Genomic DNA, 18,234 nt, shown 5'->3' with positions numbered 1-18,234 from the left:
ACTAGCGTCTGCTAGCGAAAGTGATGACCACCGTGAAACGTGAATGAATAACATGAACAACCGCCGTACGGTTGGTACTGACCGTAGCCGAATTTGCAATTACCAGGAACGTAACGACCACCTAACTGGATACAGCCCACCTAAACTGCAAGAGAAACTAACAGTGTACTAACCATATGGTTTACGCGCCACCTACTACCTCTGACCCCATACATGCTGACCCCCCCTTACCCCCCCCCCTATGCCTGAAACTACCCCAACCCCACGCTTCTGACCCGTTACCCCGATATGCATGACCACCCCCCCCCTAAACCGAAGCCACAGTGATATGAATTATCGTATTATAAACTTTACAAGCTGCCCCTTGTCTGCGATAGTGCATGTGTCAGGAACCGTGGCCTGACACCGGTGCACCATGAGCCAGCCCCTATTACTGTATGGTACCAATACTCTCTGTAAGCCTAACATTTCCTCACACACACACACATTTTTTTTTTTTTTTTTCCAGCGCCACCTGCTGGCCATCCGTGGAGCTATACCGTCGGCTCACTGGCATGCTGTGACTCCGCCCGTTCAGAGCCCCGTGTTGCACGTGAGACGCCGGCACAGGGAGACCCACGTGGGTCGCGTCTCCCCGCGCTTGCCATGCCGCCAGCTGCCGCTGGACCCAGAGACCGTGTACACTGCGGCCAGCCCGGGCATGCGCTGCACCGACGGACCGCCGCCTACATAACACGCTGGGTGCCGGAGCCTGCCCGCCAAACGAGGGGAGCAATAGCAAGAGACCAGGGCCCCAGTAAAGAAACCTGCCGGTCACCCGGCACTTACCTGCACCACCACACACCTGACCCAGCGTACGCAACGAAAGAACCCCCGCAATTTCGCCAACCCAGCATACGCCCAGAGGGAGGGGCCGATGGATGTTAAATAGCCAAAGCCCCTCCCACAAATTCAGCCTGATAGGCTTCCCACATAACGTATTTTTCGCCGTATAAGACGCACTTTTTCTTCCCCAAAACTGGGGGGGAAAAGTTTGTGCGTCTTATACGGCGAATACACACCTATCGGGTCGGTCCCTGCGGCCATCAACGGCCGGGACCCGCGGCTAATACAGGATATCACCGATCGCGGTGATGCCCTGTATTAACCCTTCAGACGCGGCGACCAAAGCTGACCGCCGTGTCTGAAGCAAAAGTCCGGCTGTTCGGGACCGCCGCGGTGAAATCGCAGCGTCCCGAACAGCTTACAGGACACCGGGAGGGACCTTACCTGCCTCCTCGGTGTCTGCTCCGTGCCGGGATCCCCTGCATGGTGGCGCTCTCCTTTGACGTCATCACGTTGTCGCGCACGCCTTCACATCATCCAATAGGAGCGGCGTGCGTGGCGATGTGATGACAGCGACGGAGAGCGTGGATCCCGGGGAAGAAGACGTCCGGAGCGTCGGCGACACCCCGGGGATGCGGCGACAGCGATGGAGCGACATCCAGGGCAGCGGTGACGGGTCCGGAGCGGCGGGGACAGGTGAGTATTACCTCCTATCCAGTGATCTTCAACCTGCAGACCTCCAGATGTTGCAAAACTACAACTCCCAGCATGCCCGGACAGCCGTTGGCTGTCCGGGCATGCTGGGAGTTGTAGTTTTGCAACATCTGGAGGTCCGCAGGCTAAAGATCACTGTTGGGTGCAGAATCTTTTTTTTCTAGATTTTACACCTTTAAAATTGGGTGCGTCTTATATGCCGGTGCGTCCTATAGGGCGAAAAATACGGTATATATGTTTTTTTTTATCTATGACCATTGCTAAGCCACACAAACTAGAGGGAGAAGGTGATAGATTTAAAACACCTCACTCTTTTAGTCTGTGAACAGAGAATGACTATTATTAATTCATTTGTATTATAAAAGTAACATTTAAATGCCATCAGCAGCGTTCAGAGATGACACAGTGGAACAGCAAACACCACATCTATCGATACACAGAGACGAGGGAACCCATAACGTAGGAGGGAGTCTCCTTTGGGTTCCGTGGAAAGTATTGCAGAGTATCACCTAGTTATAGTAATACTTTATTACATCACCTTGAAACATATCAGCAAGTGAATGGTGCATCTAAGAACACTTGTCATGTTATCAAAACATCAAATGCTTCTGCCCCAGTCATTGAAAGGACCCTTGTTTTATACTGTAACATGATAGAACCATGGTTGGGGGTGAACCATTAGCATTAGTCAAGGTTGGAGGTCCAGTAAGACCCCCCCCCCCCCCCCCCCAACATTGATGTCGGAGTGAGGGATAAACAAAATCTAGACAAAAATGTTCGCTTACAAATTTAAAAAAATATGTTTAGTCTCTTGAAGAAATCTAGCTTAGCGGTTGCAAAAAGGCACCTTAAAGGGGTACTCCGCTGGAAAATATTTTTTTTATTAACTGTCTGTGTCCTCAAGGCCAAAATGCTCTGTGTCCTTAAAAAGTACCTGTCACCACATAAACTTTTCTAAACTAACTATGTTAGTAGCTATGTTCCCTAACTACTCCTAACACTCCTCCACCCTTAAAAAACATTTCAGAGATTTAAAAATCTGTGCATCATACCTTTATTCTTGCTCACATAGTGCAATCTCCCAGCAGGAGAAAGTGGGTGTTTCCCAGCAGGCATGACATCACTGAAGCCTGCTGGGGGACAACTTCTGCCCTCACATTGTTGCAGAGCTGTGATGAATAGAAGACCTCAAGCTCTGTGCATGTTTCAGTGAAGCTCTATGCAGCTTTCAGTGAGGCTCGATGCAGCTTTCAGTGAGGCTCTGTGCAGCTTTCAGTGAGGCTCTGTGCAGCTTTCAATAAGACTGTGCAGCTTTCAGTGAGGCTCTGTGCAGCTTTCAGTGAGGCTCTGTGCAGCTTTCAGTGAGGCTCTTTGCAGCTTTCAGTGAGGCTCTTTGCAGCTTTTAATGAGGCTCTTTACAGCTTTCAGTGAGGCTCTGTGCAGCTGTCAATCAAGCTCAGTGCAGAGAAGCACTTCCTCAGTTTGGTCACCTGCCAGGTCGGGAGGAGACCAAACTCACTGTATTAATTGGGGCAGGGAACAGAACAGAGCCACCTAGTGGCTCTTTCTCTGTTACATTTTAAACATATTTATGTTGATAATTCTACAAGCAAGTAAATGGGAAAGTGTCTGCCAATTACACAAGGAACACTATATTAAAAGTTTTATTTGGTGATGGGCACTCTTTAAGGCTAGGTTCAAACTGTGGAATTTCCACTAGAATTCTGTTTTGAAATTCCCCTCGGGAATTTTGCTGCACAGTTTGCGCCCGGAAAATCCACTTGAAAAATTCCGCCAGAACATTGAACTTGTCCAATGTTCTGGTGGATTTCCGCTCCGCATCCGCGCTCCACATCTATGGGGACGGCAATGTCTGTACGATCCTAGCGCTGACTCAGTCGGTGCTGGCCACACTCGGAATCTCCGGCCAGACAAAATCCAAAGTGTGAGCCCGGCCTAAGTGGTTTATTAACAGAAAGTTTTTGCCATTAACAGTAAAATTTTCTAAATCAATGCCACAATTTTACAAATGCTAGGGTATTCAAACATTTGAGGAGAACTGTATATAACAGATTGTCCATCAGATGGCCATGCTCAATTTCTGGGACAGAGGGTGGGAGAACAGGATTTTGTAATTCCTGCCATAGAACCAAGAAGACATGTCCCAGTGCTGCATTGAGTAAAAGACCATATCACCTGGCACCATATTTATCATCACAGTCTTTTGTTTCTTTATGAGGAGTCCTCTTTTTAGTTTTTTGGTTTTTGTTTGGGGGGGGACATGCCAGGATTCTCTTAATTTTTTTTTTCAGTTTTGTGTTTTTTTTTTAATTGCATTTCAGGAAAGGAATTTCTAGTGTGGTGTCAGCAGGGTGCAATGCAGGGTATCTGTTATAACCCTAGGGGCAGATGTTATTAACCCCTTCTTGTCATGATGCCATAACCACCCAAAGGTAATACTGCTGGTCCTGGGCTAGGCACGGGGTTAATGAAGACACTGACGCCAAGTTACGGACAACGGTAGCTTTTCTGAGGGTAGACAGATGACAGTCTATGCAGTACAGCCAATATCCCAAGGAGGTGACCAGTGACACAGGGGGACCTCTCAGGCTTGCCGGGACTTGCAGTAGGTAGAGACACTTTAGTGCAGGCCACAGTGACTAGACAATTGACTTGACTGATGACTGACTTGTGAGTGACAAGACGATGACTTTTAGCTTACTTGAGCTGACTTGTGGCTGCAGACATTAGGCTTGAGGCCTCCAATGCTCTGGATACACTCTGTAAGACATCTTGACAGCACTGGACCTCAGGAACAAGAGCGAGAAGCTCCAAGAGAGAGATTGCAGCCCCTCCCCTGGTTTTATAGGGGAGCTTATAAGGATCCCATAGGTCCCTTGGGGGTCACCTGGTCACTAGTGCCTCCTGGGTAACAAGCTCATGGTATAATATTTAAAGCAACAGTACACTAGTAATACAATCATATATACAATAGGGGTTACACTGGGGACATGGAGGGACTCTGCCTGACAGGGCAGGAGAAATGTACGAGGACACGCCATCCCGTACTGGGCCACCACACTAGGATAAAAGTAGGTATAATACTAGTCAGCCAAGGCCAGGATAAAGCAAATCTTTTGCTATGGATATGCTTTTCTTCCCCGGCATATCGATAAGTTTTGCAATTCTGTAAATTGATGGTCAAATACAGTAACTAAAATCTGTCCTTTGCTTCTCCCTGTCCTAACAATGCTTGTCTGCAAATTTCATCTATTTATTGGTTAAAGCCTTATTACACTGTAATATAATTGATAAAACAGGCCAATATAGCCTTGTGTAATAGGGCTAGCGATTGGCCGACAAATGAGCAAGAATATCAGATCTACTAGAATTAGATAACATGCATGGTGATGGGTTCCACATGCCAAAAAGAAACTTATAAGTATAAACTGAAAAATGGGTAAAGATATAATAAATAAATATAATAAAGCTATATAAAATAATTCAGAATTTTACATGTACTGTGTACAGAGCTAATTTTACTAAACACTCATTATATTACAGTATGAGCACAGATACTAAACTTAGATAAACATCCTTTTGACACCAGCATTTACATTAGTACATAAAATGCAAATAATTATTTACTTCTCTTAAAAAAGGAACCAATAAAATACATTAAGAGTATTTATAATGTAGCACAAAAATAAAAATAACTTAATGGAAGTGAAAGTTTCAAGGGGGGAGATCTAAAGGGAATGTGTCATCAGAAAGAGTTTTTGGTATTTTTTACTTGGGCCTATAAAAAGCTGACACCTCTCGTGCTGTAAAGATCACTTTTCAACAGTGTATTCCTTATTTTTATCACCTGCAGGATTATAATCAAGACTTTGTGCACAGTTGGCTCGAGAAACAGCCATTTCTTTTTCATTGAGTTCGAGTGAATTCATTGGAAAAAAATTCCCTAGTGCCAAAACACTTGATTTATGGCCATGATTGTTATGGACATAAAATGAAGTGTCAGGCAATTTATTTTTTTTATGGCCAAAAAATGCCAGCCCAAAATATGTTTCTCTCGATTGAAAAAAGTCATTTTTGGGTTAAAGCTTTTGAAACTATGGCCAAAAATTGGTCAGAAAAGTCTTAAGAAATGGCCAAAGAGCCAAAAACATATGAAAAATCATCTGACTTTTTTAAACTTAGCTAACAAAAAATGACTTTTTTGAGCTGCAAAATACAGCTAAAAAATGTGTGCCTATAGCCTAAAGGTGATACCAATGTATAGATAACACAGGATCTTGCCCTTCACAATAGGCACTGTTCACCCCGTACAGTGATTTCTGCACAGGTCACAGAATATACCTATAGCACTCTCCTGTAGAAGTCAATGAGTGATCTCCAAACCAGAGGTGGCTCTACCATTAGGCAAGTAAGGGGGCCGCCTAAGGCCTTCTACTCGAGGGCCCTTGTGGCAAGGGGAGAATACTGGTCTGTACTGGTGTACAGTGGTTTTCATTCAGTATCAGTATCCAGTCACTATTTGGTGGTCATGGTGTGGCAAATTATTTGTCCCATGTATAGTGGCGTTGTTGGTGTTATTGGGCAGTATATAATGTGTTTTACTTCTTAACAGTATGAATATTATTTAGTCACTGCAATAGTTATATGTCCTTCTGGGGGTGGTATTATTTTATGTTTTTAAGAAAATCCTGCATGCACCCCTGGTAAGCGGCGATGCATACACTATACACATCGCTATTTACATACATTTATTGACCGGGAGAGGGGTTCGGTGGGGGGGGGGGGGGTCATGTTCAAGTTTTGCCTAAGGCCTCACAAACTCTAGAGCCGCCTCTGCTCCAGGCTACAGGTTCCTCTGTTCCATGTGGCTGCTGTAAAGCATGTCTCTGAATGCAGTTAAACACAGCTCAGACAAAATATGGCTGCCTCCATAATCATGTCCAAAAACACATCTACAGATAGGAAATAAAAACAGGTAAAAAAAAAAAAAAAAAGGATATGTATTGGTACCTGTTTTTAATTTGTAAAAACAATTTTTTTTAATTTAAGCTCATTTCCTTTAAAAACAATCCAAATTATCTTCAGACAGTTGTAATGACCAGACATGTCATCAACCAAGGAGTCTCCTCTATAAAAGGATTTTTCTCTTCTATATACCATATTTATAGTATAGTTAATAAAAGTGTGATCATTGGGGTCCCCACCCCTGGGACAGCTACCATTCACTAGAATGGGGGTCCTGTTCTTACATTTCTCCTCACCAGTTTGAGAAATGGAGGAGCAGTAGAACATGTACAATGCAGCTCCATTTCTAAGACCATGGAACTCCCAGTGGTAGATGAGGACAGCTCTAGGCTATCATACAGTGATCATACATTTATCCCCTTTGGTGGTGGGGGGGGTTGTGTTGCTGCGGCAGGGTTGGCCCAAAATATGAGAAGGTGAGACCTAGTTTTCCTCCCCTTTTTTATTTTGTTAGTTTCAGCTCTAGAGTTAGGCCTAGATCTTTGTCCCAAACCTCTAGGTGACTACCACCACCTTCAACTATATCTTCACCATCTCAGCTGAATGCTATGGCAGGTACAGGGAGCTGTATGGTGAGATCATTTGTTAAATTGGTATTTGTGATAGTTATATATGGCCATGGTGCGGGAGTATTATTTGGCCCTTATATTGTGCTACTATTGGTAAGTTTATTTTACAGAGAGATATTCTGTTAATGTAAGGTAATATTGTGAATTATGGGAAATTATTTGGGGGGGGGGGGGGGGGGGGTTGCTGCAGCAGGGCTGGCCCAAAATTTTGTGCGGCCCGGATCAAAGAATGAAATGGTGACCTGTCTTTACTGCATCAGAAGATGAAAGAGGATGCCTGGGCAACCGCCATCATTGTGGCAGCGCCTAAAAATATCTTGGGCATCAAAGTGATGTCAGAGTGTGCCAATCTCATATAAAAAACAGGCGGATTTAAAGTTGTTCAGATAAGTACATAATACATGCACTAGATTTAGGATGGGTTTTCCCTCAGAGTCTATAGAAAACACCAAGGATTTCAGGATTCTGTGAAGAGTTGATAAAGTTATTCACAAGTTCATAGAAAAACAGACGAGAACTCCTGATAAATCTGATGGGGAAGGCGTGCAATGTGTATGGGTACCGTAACAGCACCTACCCAATCGGAAACAAAAATTCCAAGCCACAATGTCAGAAACAAGACTTAGTTATTCCTATAGTTTACATACTGTTGTCTATGGGCTTTGTCTGGTATTGCAACTTAAAAGGGAACTCAGGTAGTTTACAGCTTTCCCCCTGCTTACAGGATAGGGGATAAGTGTCTGATTGCGGGGGGTCCGACCGCAGGGACCTCCACGATCTTCAGCACGGCACTCCAGTGTTCTGTTTCCAAAATGGTGGTGGTCAACACTCCCCCTTCATGCGCTGTCTATGGGACACGCTCTGTGCGGTGGTCGCTCCGTGCATGAGGAGAGCTGGGGCACAGGGCAGGAGTTCACAGGGGTCCCAGCGGTCAGACTCCCACGATCAGACTCTGTGGATAGGGGATAAGATGATAGGTATCGTAGTTCCCCTTTAACCCCATCCATTTGTGGATTGTCCTTTAATCTATTGTTCAAGCAGAGATCAGCTACAAAGACCAATTTTTTCCTGTTGAAAACCACATGGTGGGACCTGACTAAGGTGTGTGGATTACCCCAAAATAAGTACCGGTAGTCCATTTGTTACTCAAATAAACTACAAACTACTAATATGTATGAAGCTTGACGTCCTGTTTGCTTGTGAGGAGAAACAGTAAGTAGCAGCAGTGAAATCTGGAGTAAAAAATTTTTATTGAGGAATTTGATATCATGATAAGATTATTACTTTATAAAGAGTTAAACTGCTCATTTATGATTCTGCTTACAGAGATAGCTGCTAATCACTGATAAAAACGCCCACTAGACTTCAATCTAAGCCTAGGAGTCCAGAGGGCGGTCTTCTTGTTGAGTGACATCCATATGTGCTTGCATAGTCATATAGGAAAGCTGTCAATCACTGAGTGGGACCGCCCACTGGTCTTATAAGCATACAAAGATCAGGGATGTAAATAAATACAATACAAGTTATACTGAATATTTTTCCACAAAACTTTATATCAATCTGCTCAGCTCCCCGTGCTCTATAACAGTGGTCTCCAACCTGCGGACCTGCAGATGTTGCAAAACTACAACTCCCAGCATGCCCGGACAGCCGTTGGCTGTCCGGGCATGCTGGGAGCTGTAGTTTTGCAACATCTGGAGGTCCGCAGGTTGGAGACCACTGCTCTATAACATTCTACCTGCAGAATGGACTGCATTTTCAATGTGACAGGTTCTCTGTATGGCCGGCGCTCTCCTTCCTCGTCATCAAGTCGTCGCGTACGTGCGTCGGCGTGCGTAACGACGTGATGGCGGTGACGGAGAGTGAGGATACCCAGCCGGCAGCAGAGATGTTCCGGAGCAACGGGGACACGGCGACAGCGATGGAGCGACATCCAGGGCAGCGGTGACGGGTCCGGAGCGGCGGGGACACGTGAGTATTACCTCCTATGCAGTGGTCTTCAATCTGCGGACCTCCAGATGTTGCAAAACTACAACTCCCAGCATGCCCGGACAGCCGTTGGCTGTCCGGGCATGCTGGGAGCTGTAGTTTTGCAACATCTGGAGGTCCGCAGGTTGGAGACCACTGCTCTATAACATTCTACCTACAGAATGGACTGCATTTTCAATGTGACAGGTTCTCTTTAATAGCACTCTCTCTTTATCTCAATTCATGACGCTCACTTTTGCAGACTATGTAACATACTACATTGTTGATAGCAATGTCCCTGAATAAACAGCTGTTGGTCAGGTATATCAAGTTGGTCGGAGATTCTGTCAAATATCACTGGACAAAACATAACATGGAGCACTTTTCTGCCCAGCAAAATGATGGACCCTAAGAATAAAACCTATTGGACCATATAATGACACCAAGAGTGTCACCATGTGCCAGATCCAGCAACACTGCCATTTTTATATTCTGCCATTATGACAGGACAGAACAATGGAAATGAACATGCAGATGTCAACAGGGCCTATGGCTTTGGTACAAGTAAAAACTCTTTGGAGATCATTAAACTTTTTGTATTTCTAGAAAAGATATTAGCATTTTATTCTAGTAATGCTAGAAGGTCAATAGCCCTCTTTAGGTTTACCCATTAAAGGATGCAGGCCGAAAATATCTGCCCAGGGCTTAAAGGGGTACTCCGGCACTTAGATGTCTTATCCCCTATCCAAAGGGGATAAGATGCCTGATCGCGGGAGTCCCGCCGCTGGGGACCCCCGTGATCTTGCACTAAGCACCCCAGTTAAAATCAGTCCCCGGAGCATGTTCGCTACGGGTCTGATTACCGGCGACCACGGGGCCGGCGGCGTGTGACGTCACGCCTCCGCCCCCGTGTGACGTCACGCTCCGCCCCTCAATACAAGCCTATGGGAAGGGGCTTGACATTTATGCCCTGGATTGTTAACAGTCTGTGAAGCAGGAGTAGGGACATCAGTGCTAATGGTGACATCGGCTATCCAGCCAATGTCTGCCATTAACACTTAAAATGCCATGATCAGTGCTGATCACAGCATCTAATATAGGAAAATACTATTGCGGGCGGGGCTTTGGGGACACTCATCGGACAACCCGCAGTGTGATTGCGGGGGTCCATTGAGTGATAATGACAGCCAGAGGTCTCCTACCCTGCTATCAGGGAATCTTCTTATATAATCTGCCGTCAGGCAGACTGTACAAGTAGATCGCAAATCTAACTGATCAGTGCTATGCCAATGCATAGCTCTCAACAGTAAAAGCAATTGAAAGACTACTAGGAATAGTCCCCTAAATAGTCCCCTGAAATAGATTGTAAAAAAAAATTTAAAATAAAAATAAGCCCCCCCCTATATAAAAAATGTAAATCATCCCCATTTTTCCAAAAATAAAAAAAAGGGAAAATCGTATTTGGTATTGATGCTTGTGTAAATATCCAAACTATTAAAATATAATATTTATGATCTTGTGTGATAAATGGCATAAACATAAACAAATTCCAAAGTCAAAAATTGCTGATGTTTAGTCACATCTGTAATAAAAGTAGCTTAAGTGGTACCTCTAAAAACTACAGATCACGGCACAAAAATGAGGCCTCATACAGCCCCCTTTACAGAAAAAAAGTAAGGTATAGGGATCAGAATACAATTTTAAGCATACTGATTTTGCTAAGAAAGTTTAACATTTTTTAAAAATAGTATTAGAAAAGCTACGTAAACATGGGTATTGTTTTAATCGTATTGACCCACATAATCAAGAGAACATGTCAGATTTACTGTAAAGTGCACTGAGTAAAAACAAAACCCCAAAAGTTGCAAAACTCTTATGAAAATGTTATGGTAAAATGAAAGGCGTCACTACAAAGTACAACTGGTCGCTCAAAAAACAAGACCTGTGGATGGAAAAATTAAAAGAGTCATGGCCCTTAAAGGGGTACTCCGGCGCTAAGACATCTTATCCCCTTTCCAAAGCATAGGGGATAAGATGCTTGATCGCGGGGGTCCCCTGTGATCTTGCACACAGCACCCCGTTATAATCAGTCCCCGGAGCATGTTCGCTCCGGGTCTGATTATTGGCAATCACGGGGGCCGGAGCATTGTGATGTCATGGCCCCGCCCCCATGTGATATCACGCTCCGCCCCCTCAATGCAAGCCTATGGGAGGGGGCGTGACCGCGGTCACGTCCCCTCCCATAGGCTTGCATTGAGGGCAGCGGAGCCGTGACATCACAATTGCCACTAATCAGACCCGGATCAAACACGCTCCGGGGCCTGATTATAACGGGGTGCTGCGTGCAAGATCACGGGTGTCCCCAGCGGCGGGACCCCCCGCGATCAGGCATCTTATCCCCTATCCTTTGGATAGGGGATAAGATGTCTTAGTGCCGGAGTACCCCTTTAAGTGACATGACTCTTTAATTTTTCCATCCACAGGTCTTGTTTTTTGCGCGACCAGTTGTACTTTGTAATGACGCCTTTCATTTTACCATAACATTTTCATAAGAGTTTTGCAACTTTTGGGGCTTTGTTTTTACTCTAAGATGCCTGATCGCGGGGGGGTCCCGCCGCTGGGGACCCCCGTGATCTTGCACGCAGCACCCCGTTATAATCAGGCCCCGTAGCATGTTCGATCCGGGTCTGATTAGTGGCAATCACGTGGGCCGGAGCATTGTGATGTCACGGCTCCGCTCCCCTCAATGCAAGCCTATGGGAGGGGGCGTGACCGCGGTCACGCCCCCTCCCATAGGCTTGCATTGAGGAGGGCGGAGTGTGATATCACATGGGGGCGGGGCCATGACATCACAATGCTCCGGCCCCCGTGATTGCCAGTAATCAGACCCGGAGCGAACATGCTCCAGGGACTGATTATAACGGGGTGCTGCGTGCAAGATCACGGGGGACCCCCGCGATCAAGCATCTTATCCCCTATGCTTTTGAAAGGGGATAAGATGTCTTAGCGCCGGAGTACCCCTTTAAAAGACAAGGAGTAAAAAAACGAAAACGCAAAAATTCAATTAAGTGTCCTTAAGGGGTTAAAGTAAGTTTAGGTTTTGGCCTTGTAGGACTCCATCCAGCGCTGAAGTAGTTACCATGAGAAAGAAGGGTAGAATACACAGAGCGTTTTACAGGAAGCCGAGAGGATGCTGTATGCACCTGTGTCATGCAGGAGACAGGAAGCCACAAAACACAGTATGGCCAGGGGAAAGCAAGTATCGCAGTCAGCAGGTGGCCTAAATCGTGCAGCATAACTAATAGAGTAGTGTACCCCGCAGCTCCTCGTGACATCAGCATGGTCAGTCAGTGTCACCGACTTCTTCCTCTGACGGTTGTTACATTGCATTATGAAAGTAAATTGACGGTGTATCATGAGAAAAATAATAACAATAACCTGAGGCTTTGTGGACGGAGGCAGCAGTGTCACACCCTTAACACTGCTCGCCAAACTAACTATATTCAATGAAGCACACAGCCAAATGTTAGACCCAGCACTAACTCCAAGTCTACTCTAACAAAAAATATACACGCTAAAAAGATGCCATGAAACAACAAGAGCATAAAGTCTTATAACACTGCAAAATAAAAGTGTAAAAAAAAATAATAAAGTTAATAAAAGTTTGAACCCCCCCCCCTTTTCCCATAAAAAAAAAAAACAGTTTAAATAAAAATAAACATATGTGGTATTGTCGCGTGCGTAAATGTCTGAACTATAAAAATATAGCATTCATTAAACGTCACAGTCAATGGCGTAAACGTAAAAAAATTCCAAAGTCCAAAATGGGGTATTTTTGGTCAGTTTTTATACCATAAAAAAACGAATAAAAAGTGATTACAAGGTCCGATCAAAACAAAAATGGGGAAAAAAAAAAAGTTATAGGGGTCAGAAGAGGACATTTTTCAATGTATTAATTTTGGTGCAGTTATAATTTTTTTTTGTAGTTTGTAGTAAAATAAAATCAAACCTATATAAATTGGGTATCCTTGCGACCATATGGACCTACAGAATAAATATAAGGGGCAATTTTTACCAAAACTGCACTGCGTAGAAACGGAAGCACAAAATGGCTTATTTTTTTTTTTTTTTCAATTTTGCCCCACAAAATAATTTTTTCTGGTTTTGCCGTAGATTTTGTGGTGAAATTATTAATGGTAGCACAAAGGAAAATTGTTGGCGTAAAGACCAAGCCCTCATATGGATTTTTAGGTGGAAAATTTAAAATGTTGTGATTTTTAGAAGGTGAGGAGAAAAAAACTAAAGTGCAAAACTGAAAAATCGCCAAAGAGGGAAGGGGTTAAAGTGAATCTGTCAGTACTATATCATGCTTAGAGCTCGTGTTAAGGATGTTTTACAGATTTACTTAGAGGGCTTGGCTTCCAGTACTAAGTCATGCATGTCAATCAGCTGCAGCTCAGCATAGCCCCTTTGACACTTGAACCCTGAGCATGATAAACAGCTGACAGATTCCCTTTAAGTTAGATCCTTTCTAAAGATCCAATAAATCTTGTATTCAAAGCCCTCAACCATTTCATACATGACCTTGTAAAGTGTTTTTCCTACATTAAGCTGGAGCTCTGACATTGGCCATCTACAAGTCACAGCATAACCAGTGTGTAAATGAAATGCTTTCCCAACAAGGGAAAAATCTGCAGACAAGTTAGGATAATCACAATATCTGTAATTATGTTGGAATTCTTACAATCCATACGTATATTTTTCCTCCCTCAGAAACAATGAGGTTGCTTAAGAATCATGTTGATGCTTTCATCCTACTGCAATGAACCTATTGTAGCCATAGACCCCTGTCCTATAAGTCTGACCAGTGAAGCCCCAACCATTGTGACCCACACTGATCCCAAGAACAAGGGTGCTGATCCTTATTTCTGATGGAGAAGTGACCACTCATACATGGTCACTACATACAGTCATGGCCGTAAATGTTGGCACCCCTGAAATTTTTCAAGAAAATTAAATATTTCTCACAGAAAAGGATTGCAGTAACACATGTTTTGCTATACACATGTTTATTCCCTTTGTGTGTGTTGGAGCTAAACCAAAAAAGGGAGGAAAAAATAAGCAAATTGGTCATAATGCTACACCAAACTCCAAAAATGGGATGGACAAAATTATTGGCACCCTTTCAAAATTGTGGAAAAATAAAGATTGTTTCAAGCATGTGATGCTTCTTTAAACTCACCTGGGGCAAGTAACAGGTGTGGGCAATATAAAAATCACACCTGAAAGCAGATAAAAAAGGAGAGAAGTTCACTAAGTCTTTGCATTTTGTGTCTGTGTGTGCCACTCTAAGCATGGACAACAGAAAGAGTATAAGAGAACTGTCTGAGGACTGGAGAACCAAAATTGTGTAAAAATATACAAGTCCATCTCCAGAGATCTAGATTTGCCTTTGTCCACACTGTGTAACATTATCAAGAAGTTTGCAACCCATGGCACTGTAGCTAATCTCCCTGGGTGTGGATGGAAGAGAAAAATTGATGAAAGGTGTCAACGCAGGATAGTCTGGATGGTGGATAAGCAGCCCCAAACAAGTTCCAAAGATATTCAAGCTGTCCTGAAGGCTCAGGGAGCATCAGTGTCAGTGTGAACTATCCGTAAACATTTAAATGAAATGAAACACTATGGCAGAAGACCCAGGAGGACCCCACTGCTGACAGAGAGACATAAAAAAGCAAGACTACATTTTGCCAAAATGAACTTGAGTAAGCCAAAATCCTTCTGGGAAAATGTCTTGTGGACAGATGAGACCAAGAGAGAGCTTTTTGGTAAAGCATATCAAGAACACAGTACCTACAGTGAAATATGGTGGAGGTTCAATGATGATTTGGGGTTGTTTTGCTGCTTTTGGGGTTGGGTGCCTTTAATGTGTACAAGGCATCATGAAATCTGAGGATTACCAACGGGTTTCGGGTCGCACTGTACAGCCCAGTGTCAGAAAGCTGGGTTTGCGTACGAGATCTTGGGTCTTCCATTAGGACAATGATCACAAACATACATCAAAAAGCCCCAGAAATGGATGGTAACAAAGCGCTGGAGAGTTCTGAAGTGGCAGCAATGAGTCCAGATCCAAATCCCATTGAACACCTGTGGAGAGATCTTAAAATTGCTGTTGGGAAAAGGCGCCTTCCAATAAGAGACCTGGAGCAGTTTGCAAAGGAAGAGTGGTCCAACATTCCGGCTGAGAGGTGTAAGAAGCTTATTGATGGTTATAGGAAGCGACTGATTTCAGTTATTTTTTCCAAAGGGTGTGCAACCAAATATTAAGTTAAGGGTGCCAATAATTTTGTCCAGATAATTTTTGGAGTTTGGTGACATTATGTCCAATTTGATTTTTTTTCCTCCCTTTTTTTGGTTTAGTTCCAATACACACAAAGGGAATAAACATGTGGATAGCAAAACATGTGTTACTGCAATCCTTTTCTGGGAGAAATACTTCATTTTCTAGAAAACCTTCAGGGGTGCCAACATTTACGGCCATGACTGTAACAATCATATAAATCTCTTATTTTCTAAAAAGGACTTAACACCTGATGTCCGTCCTCATGTAAGACCATTGGCTTTGTAATTGATTACAATCTATTGATCTCTGTTATCAACCATTTCAAGCTGAGGAAAGAGCCACTGTCTTGTTTCTTAATAAGCTTATTGACAGGAAGTCCAAAATTGCATATCTTTCTTTATGATCACGACTGTCTCTTACACATCTCCACTTCTCAGAACTTTCAGATACATAATACCGTATTTTTCGCCCTATAGGACGCACCTGCGTATAAGACGCACCCAATTTATAGGTGCAAAATCTAAAAAAATAAAGATTTTGAACCCAATAGTGGTCTTCAATCAGCGGACCTCCAGATGTTGCAAAACTACAACTCCCAGCATGCCCGGACAGCCAACGGCTGTCCGGGCATGCTGGAAGTTGTAGTTTTGCAACATCTGGAGGTCCGCAGATTGAAGACCACTGCATAGGACGTAATACTCACGTGTCCCCGCCGCTCCGGACCCGTCACCGCTGCCCTAGATGTCGCTCCATCGTTGTCGCCATGTCCCCGTCGCTCCGGAACGTCTCTGCTGCCGGCTGGGTATCCTCACTCTCCGTCACCGCCATCACATCGTTACGCACGGCGACGCACGTACGCGACGACGTGATGACGAGGAAGGAGAGCGCCGGCCATACAGGGGATCCCTGAACGGAGAAGACACTGAGGAGGCAGGTAAGGTCCCTCCCCGTGTCCTGTAGGCCCTAACCCGGCTATTCAGTCGGGCTGTTCGGGACCGCCGCGGTGAAATCGCGGTGGTCCCGAACAGCCCGACTGAACAGCCGGGTTAGTGTCACTTTCCCTTCAGATGCGGCGGTCAGCTTTGATCGCTGCGTCAGAAGGGTTAATACAGGGCATCACCGCGATCGATATTAGCTGCGGGTCCCGGCCGTTGATGGCCGCAGGGACCGCCGCGATAGGCGTGTATTCGCCGTATAAGACGCACCGACTTTTGCCCCCCAGTTTTGGGGAAGAAAAAGTGCGTCTTATACGGCGAAAAATACGGTACAATTTTTTTGCTGCACTACAGAGAATGGGGACATCTTGCACACATGAACATGGAGAAAAGAGAAGTAGTTCTGTGCTTCTGCTCATGCATACAATGTTAGGACAGAATGCAGAATGCATAAGGTATGTTTATTAGGAAATCACACTAAATACTGGTGGTCCACAACTTGTGGCTGTTGCAAACCTACAACGTCCAGCATCTCCACCATGCTGGGAGTTGGAGTTGTGGAACAGCTGCAGAACCACATGTTGCGGACCAGTGTTGTAGATGATAAGAGTATTATGTCCTTTCAGCAGCAGAGATCCTTGCACACTATTACTTACCTTATAAACTTCTCCATAACTCCCGCTACCCAGTCGCTGTAGCAGTTCGTACACATCCTGGGGGTCTCGATTGGAAAAATCCAGTCGACCCTGCACATCCATTCTGCACACTTTACAATGTGCAAGTGTCACCAGCAGCAGTCAGGGGGTGCCTGAGCGCTGTGCACTACGATTGGTTAACCCAAGTCCCTGCCGTTTCCTGAAAGTTCAGCCTTGTATTACCATCTGCTCCCTAGACTCATTTTGCAGAGTTCTAGTGGTTTCACATAGTGATGGATACCCATACAGAGGAGAAGAATAGCAGAGCTGACTTCAGATAAAGAGGAAGGCGTAGACGTACTCAAGAAAAGTACATTTCTTCAAGATAGTGTGACTGATACCGATGGAGCATATAGAGCTGGTCATTTTGCACACACAATCTCATGATATGATATTATCTGTGGTTTTTCAGAAGCAGGGGTGTAGAGCGCCTTAAACCATAGCACTTTAAATATAGGCATTCATCAGAAATCCTGTGATAATGGGGCCCCGAGAAGAAGACCCCCTCAACATTAGATTAACAAATGAAAGGGGGAAATGGGGATTTACTGGCTGTTTCTGTACTGGTCACTAAACCCCACTATAGCAGCATGCTTTGTGTCCCTTTTTAGCATGTGCTCTGTTTACTGGTCGCAGGGTCAGCAGTCATCTCATTATCAGTAGGGGAGATACAATAAAAGTTAGTTCTTCTGCTATAAAGCTAGAGACAAGTAATACAGAACCACAACATTGACAGTGAACTCTACATGTAAAGCATGCTCTCAACACTCTCCCATAGATATCAATGTGGGACTATCTAACTGTGAATGGATAAGAGGGAATCTGGACTTGTTCCCATCTTCCTCCTGCTTTTGTGTGTTTTGAAGGAGTCCTCCCAGGGTGTGGGTACAATTTCCTGGCTCGTGATAGTTCAGGGTGCCCTTGGTGTTGGTGAGATTCAGTCAGAGCCAAGATTCCAAGAGTCAGAGTTGTGTTTAAAATGGTAAATTTTACTGAACAATTTTACTTCATCCACAGAATGGAGGTTCAAAAGCTTTAAACATTTCTCAAGGCTGTTAGAGGTGGTTACACGGAGTTGAATGGTTAATCCATACAGAGTGAGTGTTGCATTAAGTCTAGTGCTAGCCCCTGGGTTCTCT

At 44.5% G+C, this 18,234-nt stretch overlaps 1 protein-coding gene across 1 annotated transcript in view; it reads right to left on the bottom strand.

The window, feature by feature from the left end:
* MAP4K1 (mitogen-activated protein kinase kinase kinase kinase 1) overlaps positions 1-17,298 on the bottom strand; it is a gene marked incomplete in the record, with an annotated part of 128,900 nt that extends 111,602 nt beyond the window's left edge. The window contains 1 exon segment of the mRNA XM_056541500.1: positions 17,057-17,298. Within this exon segment, the coding sequence (XP_056397475.1) occupies positions 17,057-17,158 (102 nt within the window).
* Positions 17,299-18,234: the final 936 nt, after the last annotated feature.

Source organism: Hyla sarda, chromosome 9 (assembly GCF_029499605.1).
Source record: "Hyla sarda isolate aHylSar1 chromosome 9, aHylSar1.hap1, whole genome shotgun sequence".
Lineage (NCBI taxonomy): Eukaryota > Metazoa > Chordata > Amphibia > Anura > Hylidae > Hyla > Hyla sarda.
Note: the sequence above shows the minus strand (reverse complement) of the source record. Positions and strands in the feature narration are given on the sequence as shown.